The following is a 25215-nucleotide window of genomic DNA, read 5'->3' on the forward strand; positions in this document are numbered from 1 at the left end:
CTAGTTACACAAAGAAGAAACAGGCTGAATCTTAGAAAGACTTGTGGTGAGTTTGCTTATGTCCAGGAAATAGACTGCCTGTGCTGGACTTGGTTGCAATGCATCTCTCTGAAATATCAAAGGTGCAGATTGAAAGGTGGTTGTGGAACCACTTTAGCTGTTGGAGGCTCAAGCGACTTCATTGTTCAGAAATATTGTGTATCTGCCTTAGGTGACACAATTCCAGCTGTCACTGGGAAGCTCAGGACTGGACTATTGTAGTGAACTCCCTATAGTACTGGTCCAGTAGCTGCAGCTTTGGCTCAGCTTCTGAATGGAGCGTCTACCAGCATGACCTAACACACCTGATGAAGACTGGCTGCCCATTTGCTAATATTTTTTATTTTAAAATGTGTTTTATTACAACATTTAACACAGATAAGAACTGACCAAGAAGGTAGAATTCAAAGACATAGTTGGGTTTGCTTGGATCAGTATGCAAAGGGATACTGTAGCACCTTTGAGACTAACGGAGAATAAAATATCCCCTTGCAATACGACCAAGTTTAAGTTTTTGTCGTTAGTATATAAATCTGTGAATAACACAGAACTTGGTAATCTTAGGAGATCACCTTTACAGACCCATTTGGTCTTCAGGGTCATTTGGGAAGGCCCTCCTGAGAGCTACTTTACAACAGTTTGAAGCAAGGAGTTTAGTGTTGTGGTGCCCATTACATGGAATGTTCTCAGAAATTCTGCATGTTCCAAAAGTCTCTAAACTTGTACAAGTTGAAAACATAAATATATGCAAGCCTATCCTTACATAGCTGTACCTATTGTTGCTGTATGCCTTCAAGTTCTTTCTGACCTTAAGGTGAATCAATCACAGGGTTTTCTTGGCAAGATTTATTCAGAGGGGGTTTGCCATTGCTTTCATCTGGGGCTGAGAGAATGTGACATACCCGAGGTCATTCAGTGGGCTTTCAATGCCCATTGGAGATTCAAATGTTTGTCTCCCAGAGTCCTAGTCCAGTGCTTTTTAAAAAGCAGCATCAAAGGGATAGCATAATGTGAATAAAAGGCAAGCACTAGGACACACTACATACTTTATTTTAAAAAAGCATAAAAACTAAAGACATGCTTCAGAAAATTAGTGCTCAAATCACACCACCACACAGGCCCTTCCAAGTCCTACCTGACATGGATAACAAAATGTTGTAAGTTTGGGTATTGTGTATAGTACACATTTTATTTGTTATTTAATTATTGAGATCTATGGTTTATAAATATTCATAAATAAATGAGCTTCCCCTTTTGATTACTATTTCCTTCCCATTGCAAGAACAGAGAGGGACACAGTGTGCAAAAAAGGGAATGATGTTATTTCCTCCTAAGTGTGAGGCTAGGCTGAGGAAATGGCAGTGCATTCCAACATAGGGGTTGTCCTGTTCATCTGTCTCTGAATGCATCTACACCGTATAGAAATAATGTAGTTTGACACTACTTTAAGTGCTATAGCGCCATCCTATGGAATACTGGGATTTTTAGTTTTACAGTCTTCAGCATTCTCTGCCAAAGACTGCTGGGCCTCAAGGGTTCTGTAGGCTGGAGTCATGGCATATACAGTGGCATGAAACTATTATTTCTATTGTGTAAATGCACCCTTTCTTTAAGCATTTAATAAATCACATGTGGGATTGCAATTAAAATTGGTATTGGTAACACTAAAAAGTATATAGTTCCTACAGTTTTATTTTTTAAAGATTTAAGTTGTCCCCAGACATCTTCAATGGATGCTATTTTCCATCTGCTCCCTTGCAGAAATTCCATTTAGGTCTACAGCATAAGACAATTTAGGAAAACAGGCAAGCCTGAATTTGTAATTTGGTTTGAAATGTTGTTTGCAAATAATTTTCCGACTCCATTTTCTTAGAATTGTTTGGTTTAATCATTTTGACTTACTAGTTAGTCTGTAAATTCGATTAGTCCAAGAAAAGATGCTGACAACTATGGGCCCAAATCCAACACTTCATTCATCAATTATGAGGTCTCTCGTAGAGCTTGAACTTAAGCTAGTCCAGCATTTTCATAAATAAGTGACTCATTTTATGGATCCAAGTAATATTAAATATACTGGAAGTGTGAACATCCTGTCTATCAAAATATCAACGATGAATTCTGGGAGAAATAACAATAAAATGTACAATAAATGTGTTTTTAAAAACAGTCATCATATGTTGATTTCAAAACTTGACTCTAGCACACTCTGGAAAGGGCTTTCTACTTGTTAAAGAAAAACATCAAAGGAATATTAATACTTCGATCATTTAACAGCTAGATATTTGTGCGTGTTTAACTCATATACATTTATGTTGGATTGGAATGAAACATCTAGCATATACATATGAGAGCACAAGTTCTGCAAAAAAATCAATCCTGAAAGTACATGGAAATATCCAATAGGCAGCCTTTTATAACACCAGACTCCTTTCAGATATACCATGCTAGGAAAACAGAAGGTGGTGGCACAAAGCCTCACCTGTAACTGTTAACTGAGTGAGGTATATAAGTCCTTCTGTTAATGCCAGAGCATAATAGTAAAATTATGCATGTTCTAGTACACTCCCACATTCTTTGTCTCCTTTTTTGTCAGCTTTGCAAAAACAGGGATTATTTCAATACATTTTAGGTAATTGTTCAGCAGCTATGGCAGCTAATTTTCTTGATTTTATTCCAATTTTTAAAAAATAAAATAAAAAAGCAACACCAAACATAGTGTGAATAAAAGGCAAGTGCTAGGACACGGTACATATTTTATTTTTAAAAAGCATAAAAACTAAAGACATGCTTTAGAAAATTAATTTTTTAAAATGTACATTTGCTTTTCTTAAGTGGCTGCTGCAGGAACCTTTAGCTATACTCCTATGCATATTTATTTGGGAGTAAATCCCACTCAGTTCGATGAGAGTTAATTCCAAATAAAGAACCTGCAACAAAATGTTACAGGGTGGAGTGTTTCTGTATACGGTTTCAGCCACTCAATTCTACTCTTAACCTCCCCAGTTTACCCCCCCCCCCCCACTCCATCATGAGCTAACATTCTGCTCCTGAGTATGCGTGGTCATCATTTGGCTGTTTTTGAACATTTCCTCGCTTTAGGGTTTGTTTGTTTTTTTAAAAAGTGATTTTATATTTCTGCAAACCTCAAAGCCTTACCCCCAAACTAGTACCTCTCCTCTGTGCATGGATGGTAAAGCTTTGGCTTCATAAGGATTGGAACTGAGTTCACTATTAGTACATAAACACAACAGGATCAGACTGATAATCATGTCTTACTCTGCAAGGTATTGTAGCAAACTGAGGGGTCGCCGAAACCCACAAGCCCTAAGGCTGGTGGCCCGCCGCTGGAAGAAGGAGTCAGGAAACCGAAAATCAAGAGAAACAAAACACCATTTATTACTGCAGGGCTGCAGCACACTCAGAGAGTGTTACCAAGACTGCAGCGCCCCCTATCAGGCTTATCTATCTTTTATACCTTCTCCCTACATCACCTCATGTAATGCAAGCCAATCGCAGAAGCCAAAGAACATTTTTACCTTATATGGTAACATCACCTCATGTAATGCAAGCCAATCACAGAAGCCAAAGAACCTTGTTACCTTATATGGTAACATCTTTCTAAATACCAACTCATCTGATTCTGCTAGCATCTTGACTGCCCCTATTCACCCAAACTAAACCAGAGCCAGCGCCATTTTTAGGGTGTGGTCCTCTCAGTATGAGAATACAGGTATTGTGGGAAACTATCATCTGTTTAAGAATTACATTCTCAATGTTAGTGTAGAGGAGTGCCTAATATCCAGTGCAGCCATGTTGAATTATTGCAGAGGCTTTGAGAAGGATTTTGTAGAGCACATGCTTTTGGTGATCTAATTCAGTCAGGTGGCTGACCATAAATCTATCAGTTCATAATACCAGTTTCAAACTTGGGCTGAGATTCAAGAATGAAATACGAAACTTGAGTCTTTATCATAAGACACAATAAGTGCTTGGAGTATTACTGTTTTGTCCCAACTCTGCTACTTCATTTCAGCCTTCAACTATAAAATTCTCAGTCCTCATTGTATAGAATATCATTAATATGACACCAGTTTTGCTAACTTTTGTTGGAAATTTACATTAACAAACACCACATCAGTTTACTTGCTCTTGGTAATATTGTCTTGTGACAACAGAAAGCTAAAAGGCTCAAAAATTGCCACAGGCAATGAAGCCATACTACCAATGTTTGCACAAAGATTTTTTTTCTTAGATCATCTTATTGCATTATGGATTGATTAATGCTTGTGATCTCTCCAGTATCCCTACACTTATTTTCATGATAGCTTAATGGAAATTAATTAATGGATTCTTAGCAGGCCTTAGTCATTCCATTTTCATTGCCAGCATGCAATAAATTTTTGTCAACATATAACTAGATATTTATGAATTTCTCAGTGTAATATATTAATCTAGGTGGGGCAAGACAGAGAACATTCATAGATTGCAGTAGAGTCACTCTATAGGATTTTGCTGCCTGAAGTAAAGGATACGTTCTCCCCACTTCATGATAAGGAGCCAATCAGATTGGTAGTCAAATCTTGTTTCAACACTGGGAATGGGACAACATCCTCTACTGCTCCTATGCTAGGAAGCTAAATTACAGGTTGCTGGACATTCATTGAGGACAATAACAAACTAGCTCTGCCATGGCTGGAGTACTGATTCAGTAGGATCATAACAGGCTGAAGGCCTCAGAGAGAGGGAGTAGGTTGTTTGCACTATTAGCGTGTGCAGCCTAATAATAGGATCTGCCTTATATGCTTTACCTTGCTTGAGGTCATAGAACCAATTAATTTATCTGCTCCATTCACATAAGAAGCAGAACCTGGGTAGAAAAGGTTTATGTCAATAAGGGAAACTGGGGCCTTCCTCATCTTAGCTCCTAGTGTGCCAACACTTTAGGTCCTTTTCTTCTCAACTCAGCTACCTTCAGCTATTGGAGCCAAGCAGGGAGAAAAAGACTCTGAAGTGACAGGAATGTGCTCAGTGAGGCAGAGGAGCATCCCACATTATCCGCATGCACATATATTTTTGGTTGTAAAAATGGCAAACACCCATCCATCCACTTGCTGCTTTACATGTGAATAGGGTAGACATATGGATGAACAAATGTGTTTGTGCTCATCATATCTCCTTTGCTTCATAGGGTTGGAAGGCCACCTATGGTAAAACATAAGAGGAAATACTTTTCTGCACAGGACAGGAATGAAAATAGAACTGAGGGATACTTGCCAGGGAGTGGAGCTGAGTATGTTTCTTCCTCCTGACTAATTGCACTCCCCAGCCTTTTAGTATAGGAGGATACAAAGCTGATTTGCTTCTTTAATATAATTTGTCTTTGCAGACTGTACAATGTTGCATAAAATGGAAGAACGACTGAAAACAGGACAGAGTCCTAGCCATAGATTTGTCCTTGGTTATGTTTCTTAGGACCCAGACAGGCCAAAATAAAGCTGCTTCGGGTCACTTTGGAGAAATGCTGTTTAAATGACACACACATCTTAAGGGTCCAGAAGCTGTGCTAAAGCTGTGTTCCAGTCCTTAGGACTGGAGCATGGCTTTGGCACGGCTTCTGGCCTCTTAGAACGCGTGCATCATTCAAACAGCATACCACCAAAGTGATCCAAAGCAGCTTTATTTTGGCCTGTCTGTTCGGGCCCTTAGTCATGCTGAAATAGATTTTCCCAATGTAGCATCCTACAGATAGTTGGCCCTCTGTATCCAGTTTCCTTATCCATGGATTCAACCACCCACAGCTTCAAATTATTATTATTATTATTATTATTATTATTATTATTATATTATATCATTAATTATATAAATATATATATATAAATTCCAAATAGAAATCTTTGATTTTACCATTATTATTATTATTATTATTATTAACCTTTATTTATGAAGCGCTGTAAATTTATAACAAACATCATTTCACTCCCCTCTTGTATATAATGGGACTTGAGCATCCATGGGTTTTGGTATCCACAGAGGGTCCTAGAACCAAATCTCAATGGTTACCAAGGACCCACTGTATTTTGGAGTAAAATACCAATCAGTCCCAGCTAATGGTTAGTAATGATAGGACTTGTAGTTAAAAATATTTTGAGAGAACTAGGGAAAAGCTGTGTTAAAGTGTGGGCAGAGATGGAATGACTCTGATGAAAAATGAACGACCCTAAAGCATCTTATTTATGTGAACAATAGAGAAAGTTTAAATTAAATCTGATAAAATGTACATCAATTGGTAGAAGGGGCCTTGTAAGTGTTCCTCACAATGACATGTTAAGTGATCTGACTTCCATTCAATTCTAGATAACCTGTTCCACAGCAGCAGGCAGGAGGAATGTCTCCTCAACAAATGCTTAATGCAAGCAGGAAAGCATGACTAACAATACAAATGTACTATCAGTAGTATTCTCTTAGTATATGTTGTTTTGTTGCACAGATAGCATCTATGGTAGGGGTAAGGATGCAGCATGGGTCAAAGGAACAATGTTGACCCTTCCAAACTCTATGTTGGCTGCAGCACCACCACTTTTGGTGACCTGTAGTCATGCTGTGGTCTTTCATAGGGATTATTGGCCATGTGAGGGTGGGTCAGGGGTCTACCATGAAACAGTTTAGCAGCCAACCCACACTTCTTAAAGAAATAAAATTTCAGCCGATTTTATTTGACATTTCTGGGTACTCTAGGGGCCCAAGGGCTACTACACAGGGCTTACCTACACAGCTAATAATTGTACAACGATCAAAGATTTTAATATCAAAAAGTTTAACTGTGAAATAAGTTAAACCAGAGGGCTATTCCCATGATCCCTGACCTTTGGCTATGCTGCCTGGAGTCAGAGTCTGGCAACACCTAAAAGCCACAGGTTTCCTACCCCTCCACTGATTTCCTTCGTGAAATTAAGCTGCAAAATACTGTATTTTCTGGCATATAAGACTACTTTTTAACCCAGGAAAATCTTCTCAAAAGTCGGGGGTTGTCTTATACGCCGGGTGTCATCTTATAGGGCAGGTGCTGAAACTTCTGAGCTGGACTGGAGAATCTGCAGTTGCCGCATATGTAACTGAAAGGTGGAGCAAGCTGCAGGTGTCGGGGAAGCCCGGGGTATGGAAAAAAGAGCCGTGTTTGCAATACCGCTCTGATAGTCTTGGAGACAGGGAGGGCTGGGCAGGCAGGGAGAGCTGACCAATCCAAACAGGCTTTGTATACAATAAGTTTTCCTGCTAAATATCTGCATGTCATAAGCCTTTGAATTAAAATTACCACATTGAAATCAAATCTGATGGGTTTTTAAAAAAATTTTATTTGGTGTGCATTGGAAGAGGGGTAGTCTTATACGGCGAGTATATTCCAAACTGGAAAATACGATACTTAACTTTAGTTGTATCCCACCCAATGTGATTTTCTGTCTGTATACTGAAACTCCTTGCATCAGGGAGACTGTTTAACACTCAGGTAATGTATATTTGCTAAAAATTCAAGCAGCCAGATGATGATATAAATCCCTTAGGGCCAACTACTCTATGTTAGGAACAGTTATAAAAAACATTGACTAACTTAGACACTGTTTTCTTCTTCTTCAAAGCACATGCTATTGTTTTCAGTTATGATTAATCACACAGTCTGATCTGACAAGTTAAAAGTTAAAAACAAACATTTTATACTGGTCATTGCCAAAATGTGCCAGGTTATCTTCCAATCTAGCTGAACTTCTGCATAATGCCAGAAGATCTTTTAATTAGGCCAGGAAGTGGTTCTCAGATTTTGTAACTGAAAACTACTCCTCTACATAAAAAGTATCCCACTGGCATCTAATCTTTCTACTGATGTCAACTGACCACTTTCTTTGTTGCAGCTAATTTAAAAAAATGTTTCAGAAAAAAACAACAGAATTACCATTTTAATATAAAGTGATATTTCCTACTCTCGTTTGTACATATATTTTTCTCAGTGTATAGAATTTTGCACAACTCAGTCCTATAAATGCTTACTTAGAAACAAGGCCTGCTGAGTTCAGTGGGGCTGACTCCCACATTGATGGGTACTACACTGAGCCATTAACCCACAAGAAGCCAGCTTTTTCTCCTCTTAACACCTCTTTGAACCTTTTGATGCCCAAACACATTTGCACCCCTCAGTTTTACTCTCAAGGCAATTTTTGTTGTAATTAATATTATGGCGAACATAGAATAGAATCAGGCGAGAAAGACCAACCCTGTGTAGGGTGGGAGATATCAGAATTTTGTTGCTTTGCTGCTAAAAAAGTCTTGAGGGGTGTTTACATCTGGCAAACGAACACCACTCTGAGGAAAAGTGCAACATTTCTTCATCATATAGAAGCAGCCATGCAGATCCCAGTTTGAGAACCACTGAGGTAGACAAAAAGGTCTAGACAGAACTGTTAAATTAGATTCATTGTTTTCTCATGTCCAGAAAGAGGATATAAATCAACAAGAAAACCCAGTAAATAATACTCCCCCCCCCCCCCCCCCCATATATGCTGGTCCCAAACTTACTTGCTCAGAGCTGGAAAAATATTACAAAATAAAGAGTGCTGTATAGCACCCTACTTGACCTCCAGTACTCAGTGAAAATTCTGTCAACAAGCTATCAATTGGCTGGAACAGGCTGAAGCCGCTCCCACTGGACTTCATTGATCACTGTAGGAAGTTACTCTTAGAAGGCCAAGAGGTGATTAAGATTTGTAGTCATTTTCAGCTATCAGCCACAGCAGCCCAAAAAGCTGAAGGAAGCTACAGAAGTAGCTTGCATTACAGCTACCTATGCTGGTTAAAAACAGCCTACAACTGTCTCTGTAAAGCAGTGATGATAACGATACACGTATCCCATTGGAGGAGAATAATAAGTCACTTTTTCTTGCAGGTTAACACTATTTTGCCCCCATCTCCAAACTGTAAAGAAGGCTCCTGGCCTCCCCATCTGAGGCATCTCGATGTCTTTCACTTTCAGAATCATTCCCAAGGCACAAGGGGCTCATGATGTAACGATAGTCACTGGTGACAGCAGCAGCAGCTGCTCCTGCAATGTTCACTTCACTGTCCAAGGCGCCAAAGGGACAATTCACTGTGGAGTCATTTCTACAAGCTTCTTGTGGTTTCCCAACGTTGACATAGAGAGGATCCTGGCTGGTTGAGAGCAAAGAGAGTCTTGCCAAAATCATTTCAAGGTGCAATTTCAGTGCTGTAAAGTTAGGGCGTAGCTTGGGCTCCGAATGCCAACATCGGCACATGAGATCATAGCTGCAAGGCAAGCAGAATAAAAAGCACTGAGGAAAACAGCTTTGGTGAAGTCACTCATTAGTAAGCCTCTCCCTGAGTAGACTACAGCACAATAAAAAAATTGTGGTGTCTGAGTAGGAGAGTCCAAATGAATTTCTATGGTGTAAATATTACAATAAGCCATATCATTGACTAAACTTCTTTGCTACTTTTAAATTGTTTTCCCAAATCCATTACACAATGCTGTATATATTTGGCTGACTCTTTTTAATTACATAGCTAATCCAAGGTGAGCAGATATGTCCTATGTTTGAACCTTTTGTCTAGGAGGAATGTCAAAATGTCTTCCATTTTGAGCATGACTAAGCTGCATGAATTTACATTTATATTAGTGTTTTAGCTATTATTTTGTAATGTCCTACGTTTTTATTAAATTTTGTAATGCTCTACATTTTTATTACCCTACATTTGTGGTGCCTTGTCCTCCTTTGTGGATATGACATGTGATCACCCCGGGCTAATCCTGAACTGGGTACTGAGATCAAAGAACTGTAAATTCTCATTGCTTCCTTGCTCTGTTCTGGCACTGGATCTTTCTGACCTGTGTTCCACATTCCTTTATTTGTCTGTGAAAAATGAATAAAATCTAATTCCAGCTGATATATCAAGTCTGATTAGTCTGGATTCCCTGCTATTAATCCTGCTTTCATATTCTACCTTTACAAATACTGGGGAAAGTGGCCACAGTATCATATAGACTTAGAAGTCCCCATCTTAATCATACAGTGGGATGGGGAAATGTTTTCAGTCCAGGTGACAAATTCTAATTATGGAAAGGTCTGGGCAGCAACATTCCAGCAGCGAGTGCGTCGAAATCCATGGGGCCAGGCCAAAGTAAAGCAATTATTCCAAGAAATTCCTCATGTAATTGTTATCACTTTGGACATTTCTTCATCGAGTATACACAGAACAGTTCAATTCAGTGGAAGCTTGCTGAGAAGTAAGTTCCAGCACAACAGCTTCTCAAGAAGCAAACCAGAGCTCAGTTCTATATATATCTACACATGAGTATGGCCCAGTACAAGAGTTTCCAAGATTGCAAAACAGTGCTCTATTACAATTGATATATCAAGTCTGATTAGTCTGGATTACCTACTATTAATCCTGCTTCCATATTCCAAATTCCTGGGAAAGTGGCCACAGTGTGTTTGCCAAGAGCTACCATGTTCTGAACCAAATGCAAAGCTGCTTTAAAACGTCAAATTGCAAAGGAGCCCAGCATAAGAAGCCAAGAAACAAATTTAAAATATAGAGATGACAGCCTTATCAGCCTTCTATCACTCAAAATTGTACGATGATAAACATGATGCTTTCTGAAAAACTGTTATTAGAAAATCTGACAGTTTTTTTCTGATCAAGGTTTTGACAGGTTCTTTTTCCATACCAGAATTTTCAGGCCGGAATTTATCTAGTACTTATATTAAATGACAGAATGCCAATCCAGTTTTTAAAGAGCACTATTTACGTGTAAATAGCTAATATTAAATTTGCACTGAAATGTTAATTCTCTCACCTACTCCCAGCAATATTTGAACCAACTAATGCTACTTATTTTCAAGTAAGCATGCACAGGTCTGGACAATGAAATGCAAGATGAAGTACTTACAATGGAAAATGGGGGTATTCTTCCTGTTTACCCACATCTCCATTTCTCTACCTTACCTCTCTGTTAACCCCAGGAGAGGGAGAGGTGCTGACCTCTTGTACTCTATGAAGAGCCACACAGACAGTGGTATAATAATAATAATAATAATAATGATGATGATGATGATGATGATGATGAAATGACATTAGTTGCACCCTGTATAGCTTTGCTTTCCATAGATCTATGCAACACAAATAACTCTTTTGTTTTAGGGAGGGGCTAAAGGGGCCCATCCACCACTACAAGCTGTCCATTCATGTGTTAAACAATAATTCATAATTCAGATAATAATCTATAAACTACACTATCCTAAACTGGGGAGAAGACCATAACACTTATTTTAAATTACAGGTTGACCTCCCTTATCCAAAACGCTTGGGACCAGATGTGTTTTGTATTTTTTGTATTTTGAAATATTTGCATATACATAATGAGATATCTTGGAGATGGGAACCCAGTCTAATAGTGAAATCTATTTATGTTTTGTATACATCTTATACACATAGCCTGAAGATTTTATATGTAGTATTTATAATAATTTCATTGTGCATGAAACAAAGTTTGCATGCACTGAATCATCAGAAAGCCAAGTTTTCACTATCTGAGGGGCAAAGCAGATGGCTAAAATGGATCAGGCTGGGACTGTACCAACCACATGGCCTGCTCCCAAAGCAGGCCACCGCCTGTGGTCCCAAGTCGTGCTAGCCAGGAGTAATTTAAACTGACTCCTTTTTATGGCGGCTTCGGGCTCTCTTTGGCAGTGTCGGAGCAGCTTCCAGACGCTTTGGGGGCATGTGTTATCTACACATCACGTCCTCAAAGCGGCCAGAAGCCACTTCTTTTGGTCCATGTGCTCTAGGCCCCATGCACCAATGTGGATAATTTTGGATTTTGGAGGATTTTGGATTCTGGAAATTCAGATTAGGGATAATCTGTATTATATTGTAGGAATATATTATAGGAATATGTATATATACATATGAGGGTATGCGATTACTTAGTGGTTAAGACACCACTTCTGATGATTGGAAGATTGGAAGGTTGGCAGTTCGAGGCCCAAGTGCTGTATGATGGGGTGAGCTCCTATCACTAGTCCCAGCTTCTGCCAGCCTAGCAGTTTGAAAGCATGTAAATGCAAGTAGATAAATAGGTACTACGTCGGTGGGAAGGTAACAGCATTTGGTGTAGCCACATGACCACCAGAGCAGTGCTTGGACAATGCTGGCTCTTCGGCTTAGAAATGGAGATGAGCACCACCCCCTACAGTCAGTTACAACTAGACATTCATGTCAAGGGACTAACTTTACCTACACACACACACACACACACACACACACACACACAGGTAAAGGTAGTCCCTTGACATGAATGTCTAGTCATAACCGAATGTCAGGGACGGTGCTCATCTCCTTTTCTAACTGCTTTATCACACTAGGGGGCAAATGGGATTTAAACAAGAGTTAAACTAGAGAAAACCAGGAAATGCTGTGTCAGGCATTTCCTGGTTTTCTCTAGTTTAACTCTAATTTAAATCCCATTTGCCCCCTAGTGTGATAAAGCAGTAAGCTGAAGAGCCAGCATATATGTTGTACTTTCATTCATAGTTTTAAAGGGTCAAATTTTAATATGTTTTAAATTAACTATGATGGTTGTAGTATAGGTATTTAGGGTTGTTGAATATAACCTGTCTATCTATCCTGTGAACCATTTTGAGCCCAGAGCTATTTCTAAACAACACAGTATAAAAATAATATGACTATGATTATGAATCAAAGATGACATGTAAAAACACATATATAGTACACAAATTAATTAAGGCTGGAATCCTATATACACTTCACCAGAGGTCAGTCACTTTGAATACAGTGGAATATGGTTGCTTTCAAGTAAACAGGCGTAACACATATTGCAGTGTATATTCGTTTTGTACTGTGGAGCACAGCAATTAAATATGTTACATTTTTGTCTTGATGGCTAAAGACATTTTCCAAGCACTTCGTCAATATTTACTCTAGGACATACTGGAGAAAAAAAACACACCAGAGAAGAAAAAGAATTTAGATGGAATCACTCCTCTCCTAAGTGAAGAAAGAACTCTAATAATAAATACAAACAAATGTACTTGAGCTGCCCGAAAGCATGGATGTACTTTTGTGTAGCTTTGTCTTCTCCTGCTTTGGCCTTTACTGAAGAAGATATGCCCATGTTTGGGTTACAAAATGGATAAATAAGCTACTTACACATCCTCCAGGCACTCCGGGGGTTGCTTCAGTCTATTCCCACTGATGAGGTAGTTGTAAATTTCTGCATTCTCAATGCCTGCATAAGGAGTTTGCCCGCGGGTCACAATCTCCCACATAGTCACGCCAAATGCCCACTGAAACATACCAGTTGAAGAAGGTGTGGGGATGGAAGAAATATAGTTAAGCAATAACTCTCAAGAAGATGAAGCAAATTATTTTTATCTTTTAATATATTAATTAATTTCTGCCTTCTGATGGCCTTTGGCTATGAGAAGTAATGTCTGAATGAATGAATGAATGAATGATCGATTTACTGCTAAATATTCTGGGTTTATAGATGGATACTGATTTAGGGAAGTTTCAACATTTCACAGATTCCTTGCTCCTCCAATGAAAGATGTGTTAGACCATAATATAATTCATCCCCCATACTGAAGCTGTGGCAGGGGGGATAAAATTGGGAAAAGTTATAACATTCTGCTGGAGACATCCCAAAAAAACCACTCCATTAGCCATTGCTCATTCAGGAACTCTATAATCCACAACAGTTGATACAAAGGTCAAATGAATAAACCTTGGCTTATTATAACAATGACAAGCTACAGCATGCCTCAGGCATGTACTTTCTCATTCTATTTCCTTGTGTTTGCAACTGATGAAAGGAGATGTAAAGCTTCTGGTCATAGTTTATAATAAATTATAGCTCATCTGAATATAGGAAACTATGGCCCGTTACAGACCGCCCAAAAGGGGCGGTCTTGGGCCGCTGCCGGTTGCAGCGCAGAAGAGCCGCAGCAGCCAAACCGCGCGACTCCTCCGCGCTGCAAAAAAGGAGTGCAAAAACTGCACTCCTTCCGACAACCCGGAAGAGCCGCCGCAAGTGCCAAAGCGCGCACTCGCGATGGCTCTTCCAGGTTTAGACGTCCAGACGCTGTGCGTCCATTACATCAAGATGGCCGCGCCCGTCTGTATAGGGCGCAGCCATCTTGCCATACGGAATACGCACGAGGGGCAAGGCGCATCCGGAAGCGCCGCCCCTCGCGCGTATTCCTGGCGCAATGATGGCGCCGCTTAGGCCCGTCGGTAAGGCGCCTATGGTTTGTTGAAAACATAGTTGATACATCAGGGTATCAACTCCAAATCTGAATGTGATTTTAATATTGTGTTTACTTAAACAACTATATAAGGGGTAAGCAACTTGGTGCCTACCAAATGTTCTGGACTACAACCCCCATCATCCTTGGTCACTGGCCATGTTTAGTAGAGTCAATAGGAATTGTAGTAAAAAATACCTGCAGGGTACTCTGGGGTGAGGAGGCATTTCCCCACCTTTTCCAAAATTAAAAATAAATAAATAACAGGGTATTCGAGGGTCCTGGTGGGCTCAAAATAGCCTAGGTGGCCTGTATATAGCTCATGGTCTGTACTTTCAGCACCATTCTTTAAAGCAAAGTGGGAAAGGAACTGAACATATCTCATATTTCAAGGGAAAAAACTAGGGGAGGAGCTAAGGGTCTAAACTATAAAAGAAGATTTTTTAATCACATGGTCCTTGCCTTGCCAGGGTGACAACAGGTTTTAAGTCAAGCTTGGATGTCTCCTTATTTAATCAGAGAACTGTGCTTTCATTCATTCAATGTAGTTTGTACTTTGCTATCTTTCCTCCAGAAGCAAATAATCCTCAATAAAATAGAAGTGGCTTGATTCTTTATTTGCATAAACCAAATACCATTTTAATAGACCTATCAGGGAAAAACCTTGGTGGTACATCACTGTCTGAGATCAGATTATTTGTTTGTTTGTTTGTTTATTTATGGTATTTATACCCCGCCCTTCCCTAAAGGCTATCAGAGTGGCTTACAATTATTATTTTAGTTCCAGTAGTTAAATATGCATATGGAGACACACTGCTTTTTGACCTAGGGCTACCAGAATATTGCACTAGAGGGAGCAGTCTTCTTTTCAGAGTACAATCACACTACAATATAATGAACAACAAATTCTTTCCAAGAACTTCAATATTACTGTGTACATTTATATCCTACTGTTATCCTATGAAGCTCAGGTAGCATACATATGAAATAGGTTTGTTGTTGCTCCTTCAAATTGTTTCTGACCTATGGCAATGCTAAAGTTAATCTGTCAAGGGGGTTTCTTGGCAAGATTTGTCTAGACAGGGTTTGCCTTTGTTTTCCTCTGAGGCTGTGAGAGTGTGACTTACCCAAGGTCATCCAATGGCTTCCATTGCTAACTGTGGATTCACACTAGGGGGTCTCCGGAGTCATAGTTCAACACTAAAACCACTACATCAAGCTGGCTGTTATTAAATAAGTTGTGTTATAGATAGTGGTTTGTCCACAACCGAACAAGAAGCCATGTGGCTGAATCCAAAACACTACCCACTATTATTTGCTGTCCTCAGTATATTCCCATTCCTATTATCATGAAACAAAGCAATCAATTCAATTTGCCAGTAATCATACCATGTCAGAAAACTATTATTTGTATTATAATGTTGTCATCTTTTTCACAGAATAATGGATAAAACGTATTTTTGGCAGAATCCATTAATCCCATTGCACTACTGCAATAGGCCTACATGTGTGAAATAGAAACAATCACCTATCATCATCATCATCATCATCATCATCATCATCATCATCATCATCATCATCATCATCATCATCATCATCTCTGGTACTGCATCTTTTCTTTGACCAAATGTTAAACTTTTGATTCTGTAAATCACCATGTGAAGTGATAATGCTATATGAATTTTTAGATTGTAAGCTTGAGGGCAGGAAAATGGCTAATTTAAAATAATGTAAGCCGCTCTGGTAGCCTTTTGGCTGAAAAGTGGGGTATAAATACTATACATAAATAAATAAAATAAGTAATAATAAGTAGAGCTTCAAAATGTTACTTTTTGGACAACAATTCCCACAGCCAGCTGCGGGATTATAGGTATTCTGTTGGTACTACATCTACAGCATCATCTAAATAATAATAATAATAATAGTAATAGTAATAATAATTTTGGTTAATAATATTTATTATTGGTTTCAGAGTCCACCAGATGTTATTGGTTGGAATTTTATACCAACCTACTTGAATTCTCTCCAAGAACCTAGGAATCAGTGAGGAATGATTAGATAATGTGGTATTTCCAAGTTTTTATGGGAATTCCATTCAGATATTTTGTTATTCCATGTGGCATTGTTCCCAAATTACCTATCACTCCTGGGGACACACTTGTTTTCTTTTCTCAGAGGCACTGAATGTCAATTTCTTGGTCTTGTTATTTCATAATCTTTCCCCACCACCACCATTTTTATTTGGCGACTCAACGTGGCTCACAAATGTAAAGTGGTTTACAAATTTAAGTGAAGCTCCTACTGGATTAGCACACATATTGATCTGACAGGAGAGAGGCAACTGCCCCAATAAATCTTTGTAAAATCTTATGCTTGTGCTTGTTGTGAATATAAAAGGGTGTGGGTGGTACCTTGAGAGCAATACCTTGCTGGTAAAAGATGCTGATGACAACAAGCTGAAATTAGTCTGATCATAAAGGCTGTGAAGAGTTGGCAAAAATGGAAAGGAACTACAGTATAAGGAAAAGGCATATCATGCATGTAAGAAAGGGTCAGTGAGGCAAATCTTAGCCACACAGATAGTGTCAGGTTCCAGTAAATTATTCTTTCAAGGACTCATTGCTAGCAATCAAAATTAATGAATGATTTTTCTTATATTTTACAAATGAGTCTTCACTTAGAACCAACATTTATTATAACTATTCAAGAATTTTATGTAAAGAATTCAACCAAAAGTAGTAGGAAGATTCATGTAAATTAGCCTTCTCTTTTTGTGTTGGTTGTGAGAAGGGTCATTGAGACATCAAGATTCACAAAGAGAAGTCGAAAAAGAGAAGAAGAAGACACAAAGAATGAGGAGCTAGGCAAGAAAAAGCCAACACAATTAGCTCCAGTTGTGTTAATTGAAGAAAAAGTGATAACCCAGGCTTCAATCCAGCTCTTGCTTTGCAATCTAAATCTAAAAACTTGCTGTCTCTTTTTTTGTGGAAGGAAGAGCAATAATCATTTGCTGGTTATTCCATGTTGCAGCTGAGCTAAGGAGAAATTATTGTGAATGTAGTCTTGTAGGCATTACTAATTTCAGAATAAAACTGAATTATATCTTTTCTATTTTGTGTACTGGACTTCTGCCCCCAAGTGTAGGATTTTGTTAATCCTTACACTGACTCATGCCAGTCTCAGGTTAAAACGGCATTTGAAGTATAAGTCTCACTATCTCTCCTCACAAAACATCACACCGGTGCCACTTACATATTATAACCACTTTCTAATCCCAAACTCAAAGAGAAAAATCACTCACCACATCACTGTGTGTTGTGTATAGGTTGTCTGCTAGGCTTTCCAGTGCAAGCCACTTCACTGGCAGCTTAGAGGCACAGCCCTGACGGTAATAGTCTCCACTATAGATTTTCTTTGAAAGTCCAAAGTCAGCAACACATACATTCATGTTTTCATCCAACCTGAAGGAAAAAAAGTAATGAATAAAGAATTTAAGCCTTTTAAGCATATCCAGGTGCCAGAGGTGGTAAGAGCAAGTGTAGGTTACCCCCTTCATATTAGCTCACCCCGTGTGTCAAAGCGCAGCTTGATGCTGATATATAATAAACACAAGATCAAGTATGTTTCAGACTGTTGGTAATGCTGAGCCAAAGTTATCAGCATCTAGCATCAGACTGGTTAATAACTGGCATAAGCTATAGGTTCTAACTGTTTAACCTAGGAAGGGTGCCTACTCCAACCTGAGAATGGAAGAATGATTTCAAACTGAAGATAGAATTAACCTCACTTTGTTTCCTCTAAGAATTTGTGTAAGGATGAGGGGTTCTCAGCTCTCAGAGACCACCAGTGGCCTGAGATAATCCACCTGGAGCAGTCCTTTCTCCAGGAGCTGATTAAAGAACTATGTGGCCTGAAGGAAAGACAGATGACGACAAACTCATCCAATAGGCTCCTGAAAGCTGTACCCAAAGCACGAGAAAATTCTGCTGATCTGTTTTGTTTTTTGGATTATTTTAAAAAATAATACAGTGGACCTTCAGTATCTGTTATTTGTTTCTAGGACCTCCGGTGGATTCTAAAATCCGTGTGGATGCTCAAGTCTCATTTATACAATGGCATAGTTAAATTGTGTCCTTTATATAAAATGGCAAAATCAAGGTTTGCTTTTGCAATTTAAAAAAAATATATTTTCAATCTGTGCATGTTGAATACATGGATGCAGAATCTGTGGATAGGGAGGATCATTTGTAGTTTATATTGTAAGCTGCTTAGAGTATGCCAGCAATCTGTAAATACAATAACTCAATCTTAATTAGAAGGAACTGGTTAATCACTTATCTACTAGGAGTGTCCACATGGTGCAGGAACACCTGAAACGCTTCTACATGAGAATGCACAGAATGGTTATAGTATGTGCTATGGAAATATAAACAACACTCCTCAGATTCTAAACACACATTAAGAAGTACTGGATCAGAGAGCTCTTGTCAGACATACTTGGGAGCAGAAACAAAATAGAATAATCTGGAAGCAATCAAATCCCCAAACTAAAAGGAAGCCTGGAATGGAACTGCAACAGTGCAGAGTGTCTGAGATCTCTAAGCGAGAGGCAACAAGCAGAATTTATTACTGGGCTTGTTCCTCCTTCAGCATCCAAGAGCTATGCTAGATGGCCTTAAAGAATACGGTCATTGCCAGGTTACATGGCAATGATGAAATAATTTGCTTTCCCTTTTCTTTCTATGTTTCTTCTAACAGATAGGAAGGGAGAAGTATGATTCATTCATTCCAACACCAGTCTCACTGGTTATCACATCAATCAGTGCTACTAAACCCTATTTTAAAAAAAAATATTTTTCCTCCTCAGAAGCATTGGAATCTGTACCTTTCAGCACATCAAAGCTGATAGTGTTTGGGGCCTTTATTATAACCTCAGCCCCAGAAACACTATTCTTTTTTCTTTTGTTATTGGAAAAAAAGCAATGGTATTCCATCAAAACAGTACATTTCTGAAATTCCATTATGCTTCAGAAATGTATTACATAGTGGCTCAGTACTGAGAAATCAACAACAAAAAATCAAAATAGAGGCCATAACAGTGTGTGTGTGTGTGTGTGTGTGTGTGTGCATGTCTTCAAATCACTTGTTGACTTATAGTGGCCCCCTGAATGTCATAGGGGTTTTTTAAGGTAAGGAATGCTCAAAGGTGTTTTTGCCAATTCCTTCCTCTGAAATACAGCCTCAAGCCAATGGTGTTTGTTGGTGAGCTCCCCTCCAAGTACTAACAAAGAAGGGCAACATCCCACAAATACAAGCAACATAAAGAAGGCAGCTATCCTAACTTTTTTGTTTCTCCACATATCTAATGGATCTTCACTCTCAAAAATATTTTCTGAAACAATGCTCCAGAAATTTATTTTTTAAAATGAACTTCATCTGAATCTATATATGATATCCATTTCCTACACAATGGATTTCTGCTTATAAACACCCACACCTAACTCTTTCTTACAGACTTTCATTTATGCTTCTGATTTGCTTTGCAACTTTGTTCCTTGTCCCTTCTCTTAAAAGGTAAGGTCTTTTTATTGGAAAGATCCTTGTTGACTTGTCTTATTAAGTCTATCTGGCCTGGTTTCTCAAATGGTGGGCACATATGACCTGAAATGTAGCACATAGAGTGTATGAGTTTTGCTACTTTTCTTTTTTGTTAGTCATGTCTTAGAAACCCAGTAGGAGAGCAAAAAGAACATATATCAAGTATTTATTTACAAGAATCCCTAACTCAGTGGTGTCCCTATCCCTGGTGTCACACAGTGCAGGGAGGGGGGCTGTGGGGGGCAGTGGTGGCCAAAAGGGTGCCCTCGGCACTCTCTTTTGCCTCCCTGGCAAAGCCAGGAGGGGTGCATGGTCCTTCATACCCTGCAGTGAGAGGAAGGCCTGATTGGGTGTCACCCAGTGTGCAACCCCCAGGGATGTCACTGCCCTAACCTAAGCTAGTATCCTCCAAATTCTGGATCACAGCTCTCTTCATAACCTGACCAACTGTCATGCTGGCTTGTGCTGATGGTAGCTGTAGTCAAAAACATCTGGAGGATACCAGGTTGGGAATGGCTGACTTAGAAAAAGATACACTTTGGCTGGAGAGTTGGACTGTCATAAAGTTCATGCTGTTGTGTCCATGACAATAGTCCAATAATCTGCATAGCACTCCAAAGACACAAACACACACACACATGTCTAGAAGAAAGGGAAATCATATTTCTCAATCAGTTTTTCTGAAGTAAATATAGGAGCAACTGCCAAGGATTTGGGGAAACTTGGGGGGCCACATTCCACTGCTGCACCCAAACACCCAATTTTTAAAAACATTTTTTGGAAGGCTAAGACTATCCTCACCTCCTCAGGTCGGTCTGTCTGTCTGTCTGTCTGTCTGTCTTTCTTTCTTTCTTTCTTTCTTTCTTTATCAATTTATTTTAAATTTGAAAGCCTCAAACATTATTTCTTTCTTAACATTACAATAAAAAAGAATTTGAAAGGGGGGTATAAAATATAAAAGATAGAACATAATTTCAGTCCTTCAAAAGGTCTTTTTTGTCTTTTCTTCTTGTGTAAACCTACATACAAATATCATCCCATTACAACTTTTTATTTGTCATAAATCTTCTCTATCCCTAGTTCATTTTCTTAATTACATTTCATTATTTTCTTGCTCATCTATTAATTACATTACATTATGTATGTTCTACATCCACAAAGATATGAAGCACATTTATTACAACTCATATGTAACCTACATATAAACAAACGTAATTTGAAACAACATATTCTGATGCAAACTGGAGTGTTTTAATACTCAGTAAACTAATATATAAGATTTGACCACGTCTCTTTCCACTGTTTTATAACAGGAAGCCAATCTTCCCTCCTCAGGTCATTTTAAAGGTAAAGGTTTTCCCTTGACAAGATTGGCATGTCCAAATGTAGAGATCGGTGCTCATCTCCGTTACTAAGCCGAAGAGCCAACGTTGTCAAAGATGACTCTGTGATCATGTGGCCAGCATGACTGCACCAAACAGTGTTACCTTCCCACCAAAGTGGTATCTATTTATCTACTTGCACTTTTACATGCTTTCAAACTGCTAGCTTGGCAGAAGCTGGGACTAGTGACGGAAGCTCACTCTGTCATGCGGCACTTGGGCCTCAAACTGTTGATCTGCTGACCTTACGATCGTCACAGTGTCTAACCACTGAGCCACATTAATTCAAAGCCAATTTTGAGTCCCCTAGATAGCATGGGGAATATTTTTAACCATATTTTGCTACAAGTATTGTAAATTGTTTTCAATATTTTTGAAGGGTTTGGGGGCCTTGGGGATGCATTTTGGCACCCCTGCACTTACACATAGGAATGCTGGAAACAGTTCTTCTACAATTAGTAGACTAGCAGGTGGGGAAGCTGCTTGGCTCAGCTGTAAAAGTTCAACAAGCACTGTTTTGTTTAACTGTCTACAAAAGCACTCTTTGAGTTTCCTTTCAGGAAGCTCATCCCACACCTGGTGACTCCTGGCCTTTCTCATCCAATCTCTTCTGCATTTCATAACCTTTGTAAATACTTAAGTTAGCAGATGAGAACAATGTGAACTCACATGCAGTTCCGAGCAGCCAAGTCCCTGTGTATGAAGTTTTTGGAGCTCAAGTACTCCATGCCACTAGCAATATCAATCATAAATTTTAGGAGGGTTCGGAGGGGCAAGTTCTGCAGAAAAAGAAGCACAACAAAAGGTGAGTTATGGGGGAGGGATAGTGCATCATGCTATGCATTTAGTCTGTTCCCAGCTTTAAAGATGAAAAAGCATAATTAGCAGGGTCATATAATTTAAGGTTCCTTACAAGTGTATCCCAGTGCTTTTTTTCACCCAGACTGTAAAAGGAAACAAAGGAGCTAAACAGACCAGCGATAAATGCTGGCATTGGGGTGGAATGGGCTGTTCAGTGTGAAATAAACCAGTATAATTTTGATAAAGCTGCACCACAAATTTTCATGGTCATCTACCTTGGCTCTAGACAAGAGATACAGTCAAAAAGCACGTACCTTCTTGACAACTTGATTTGTTTATCAAAGAATTATGAGATTGTTAATGTTCAAATATAAAACTAATCTAGCACTCAGAATAGTGAGTTGTATGTAAAGTTCTTTTCCTTTTTCTTGTTTTAAATATTCTCATTTAATATTATATATATATATAAAAATAGTATGTCACTGCCCAGAGATTATTCAAAGAATCCTGAATACCAGAGTCCAAGAACATGTTCATGCTCCAATCTTACTGAGAAAAAATACTTTAATATAACACTAAAGAAACAACTAAGACCATATTACTCAGAAGGCACAGGCTTAGCAAAGATCACTAGTGGTAATGTTTTGATCACACTTGCAACAGCAAGGAACTACACATACAATCTTCTGTAGGCACTGGCATTCATCTTTCATCTTTGCAGTCAACAGCAAGTACATCTGGATGATGATGATGATTTACTTATATCCCACCTTTCTTCCGATCCAGGGGACTCAAGGTGGAGTGATTATGGCCCAAAACAGATGAGCAGCCAGGGGCAGCTTCCAGCAGCTCTGGGGGCATGGCATTTACATGATGCACACCCCTAGAGCACCCTGAAGCCGCCCCAGGGCCATGCCAAGACCACCTAAGGCAACCCAAAACCAACCCCAGAAGGCATGTGTTCACCACAACCTCATGGTGATCAAGCTGGGAGTGTCTTCTAGCCGCTCCTTCCTGCCCGTCTGCTTTGTCCCTATATGAGTTCAAAACATTTATGAGCTGAGGAGCAATCAAAATGTCTACCGTATATACTTGACTATAAGTCAGCCTCGTGTATAAGTTGAGGTCAACTTTTGGGGGCAAAAGCATGGATTTTCGTATGCCCTGTAGATATGTTGAGGGTCAAACTTCCTGAGGCAGCCTGGCTGCAGACAAGCTGCAGGGCTTTCTCTTGGGGACGGAGCTGGGCTGCAAAGAAGCTTCTGGGCAAACGATCGCCCTACCCAGCATCTCCTCAGCTGGGCTCTTTCCCTGGGGAAAAAGCCTGGCCAGACAGAAGCTTTGGGGCGAGCAATCGCCATGCCCAGCATCTCCCCATCTGGGCTCTTTCACTGAGGAAAAAGCCTGCCAGGCAGAGGCTTTGGGGTGAGCAATCGTCCTTCCTAGCCCCTCCCCAGCCGGACTCTTTCCCTGGGCAAAAAGCCCAGCCAGGCAGAGGCTTTGGGGTGAGCGATCGCCCTTCCTAGCCCCTCCCCAGCTGGGCTCTTTCCCCGGGGAAAAAGCCCAGCCAGGCAGAGGCTTTGGGGTGAGTGATCACCCTTCCTAGCCCCTCCCCAGCTGGGCTCTTCTCCTGGGGAAAAAGCCCGACCAAGCAAAGGCTTTGGAGCGAGCAATTGCCCTGCCCAGCATCTCCCCAGCTGGGCTCTTTTGCTGGGGAAAAAGCCCGGCCAGGGAGAGGCTCGGGTCAATTACCCATGGACCCGTGTATAAGTCGACCCAGGTTTTTTGGGTCAATTTTTTGACGTAATTTTCTCGACTTATACACGAGTACAGTGGACCTTTGTTATACGCTAGGGTTTGGTTCCAAAATTCCCCATGGATAACAAAATTTGTGGATGCTCAAGTCCCATTAAATATAATGACATAGCAAAATGATGTCCCTTATAAAAAATGGAAAATCAAGGTTTGCTATTTGAAATTTATACTTTTTTTGAATATTTTCAAACCATGGATGCTTGAATCCATGTATAAGAAGGACTATATATACAGTAAGTGTCTAAAACTAAAAGCAATAAGTAGGACTGCTGAACTTAAAATGGGAAAACATTGGTTTGCATCACATGCCCAGAAGAAACTGCACTTGATAAACAGAAACCTCACTTCAAAATGTGATTTTCAAATTAGTTCTTATATGAGGGACATATTAAAAGAGAATCTTACAAAAGGGTTTTCTCCAATTCGGGACATCAGTAGAAAAGAATGAAGGTCTCCATGCTTCATAAAGGGCAGGATAACCATTGGGATTGGAAGCCGGCCTTTAGGCCGATTGCGCAAGCTGACTCCTGAAGATGCAGAAAATAAAAGTTAGCAAGTACAATTATCCTTGAACTCAGTTATTACACTTTGGTCTTCACTATTTGCTGAAAATATACCACCATATCTCTGGAAGTGATCATTTTAATCCTTGGCCTGAACCAGTTCATGGAGTTTGTGTCATCTATTCTTATTTGTTTCAGAAGAATTTATAATTGGTAAGAACTTTCCAGAAACTGATCATTCTTGTATTCTGAATACCTAAACACACTTTAAGGAAGGTGGCCCCTCTACAAGGAATAGTCAAAACAAGTTCTGTTTTGCACTGTATTGCATTCCACAATGCAATATTGTAACTATAAAATAGGCATGTTTCCCCCCATGTGAAACCAGAAACATTGAGTCTAAAGCAACAGGATGGTTTTCATTATGAAAGTTGTTTATTGAGTCTGCTTTTCATATCTTTCTACAGTGCAGCTAATTTACCACCTTTCCTCTAACTATAACTATGCAATATGTATTCCTAAAGGGATTATCACACTTCTAAATAAAGTGTCTTACTACTGCTGAATTCAGTCTTCATTTGGGCTGCACACTGGTGTTATTGCATGGCTTTTCTCCTCAAAACTGCCATTCAGGTACAGCCTGGCGCCAATGTTGGTCCCTGAATTCGCTTCAGCAGCCATTTTTCAAAGTTGGGAGTTTTCCAATTTCGAAAAATGGAAGCGGAAGCAAGTTCAGGGGGCTAGCAT

General features: G+C 39.4%; 1 protein-coding gene across 2 annotated transcripts in view; it reads right to left on the minus strand.

The window, feature by feature from the left end:
• Positions 1–8577: 8577 nt before the first annotated feature.
• Positions 8578–25215, minus strand: part of TYRO3 (TYRO3 protein tyrosine kinase) — an 87719-nt gene continuing 71081 nt past the window's right edge. For both annotated transcript variants that reach the window (XM_089521907.1, XM_089521906.1), the window contains exons 15-19: positions 24371–24492; positions 22019–22128; positions 17671–17830; positions 13273–13409; positions 8578–9348 (exon numbers count right to left, since the gene is read on the minus strand). In XM_089521907.1, the coding sequence (XP_089378033.1) occupies positions 8979–9348; positions 13273–13409; positions 17671–17830; positions 22019–22128; positions 24371–24492 (899 nt within the window). In that variant the 3' untranslated portion in view covers positions 8578–8978. The remainder of the gene's footprint in view (positions 9349–13272; positions 13410–17670; positions 17831–22018; positions 22129–24370; positions 24493–25215) is intronic.

This window comes from Sceloporus occidentalis, unplaced genomic scaffold (assembly GCF_023333645.1).
Source record: "Sceloporus occidentalis isolate IW3139 unplaced genomic scaffold, rSceOcc1.0.p SCAF_4, whole genome shotgun sequence".
Classification (NCBI taxonomy): domain Eukaryota; kingdom Metazoa; phylum Chordata; class Lepidosauria; order Squamata; family Phrynosomatidae; genus Sceloporus; species Sceloporus occidentalis.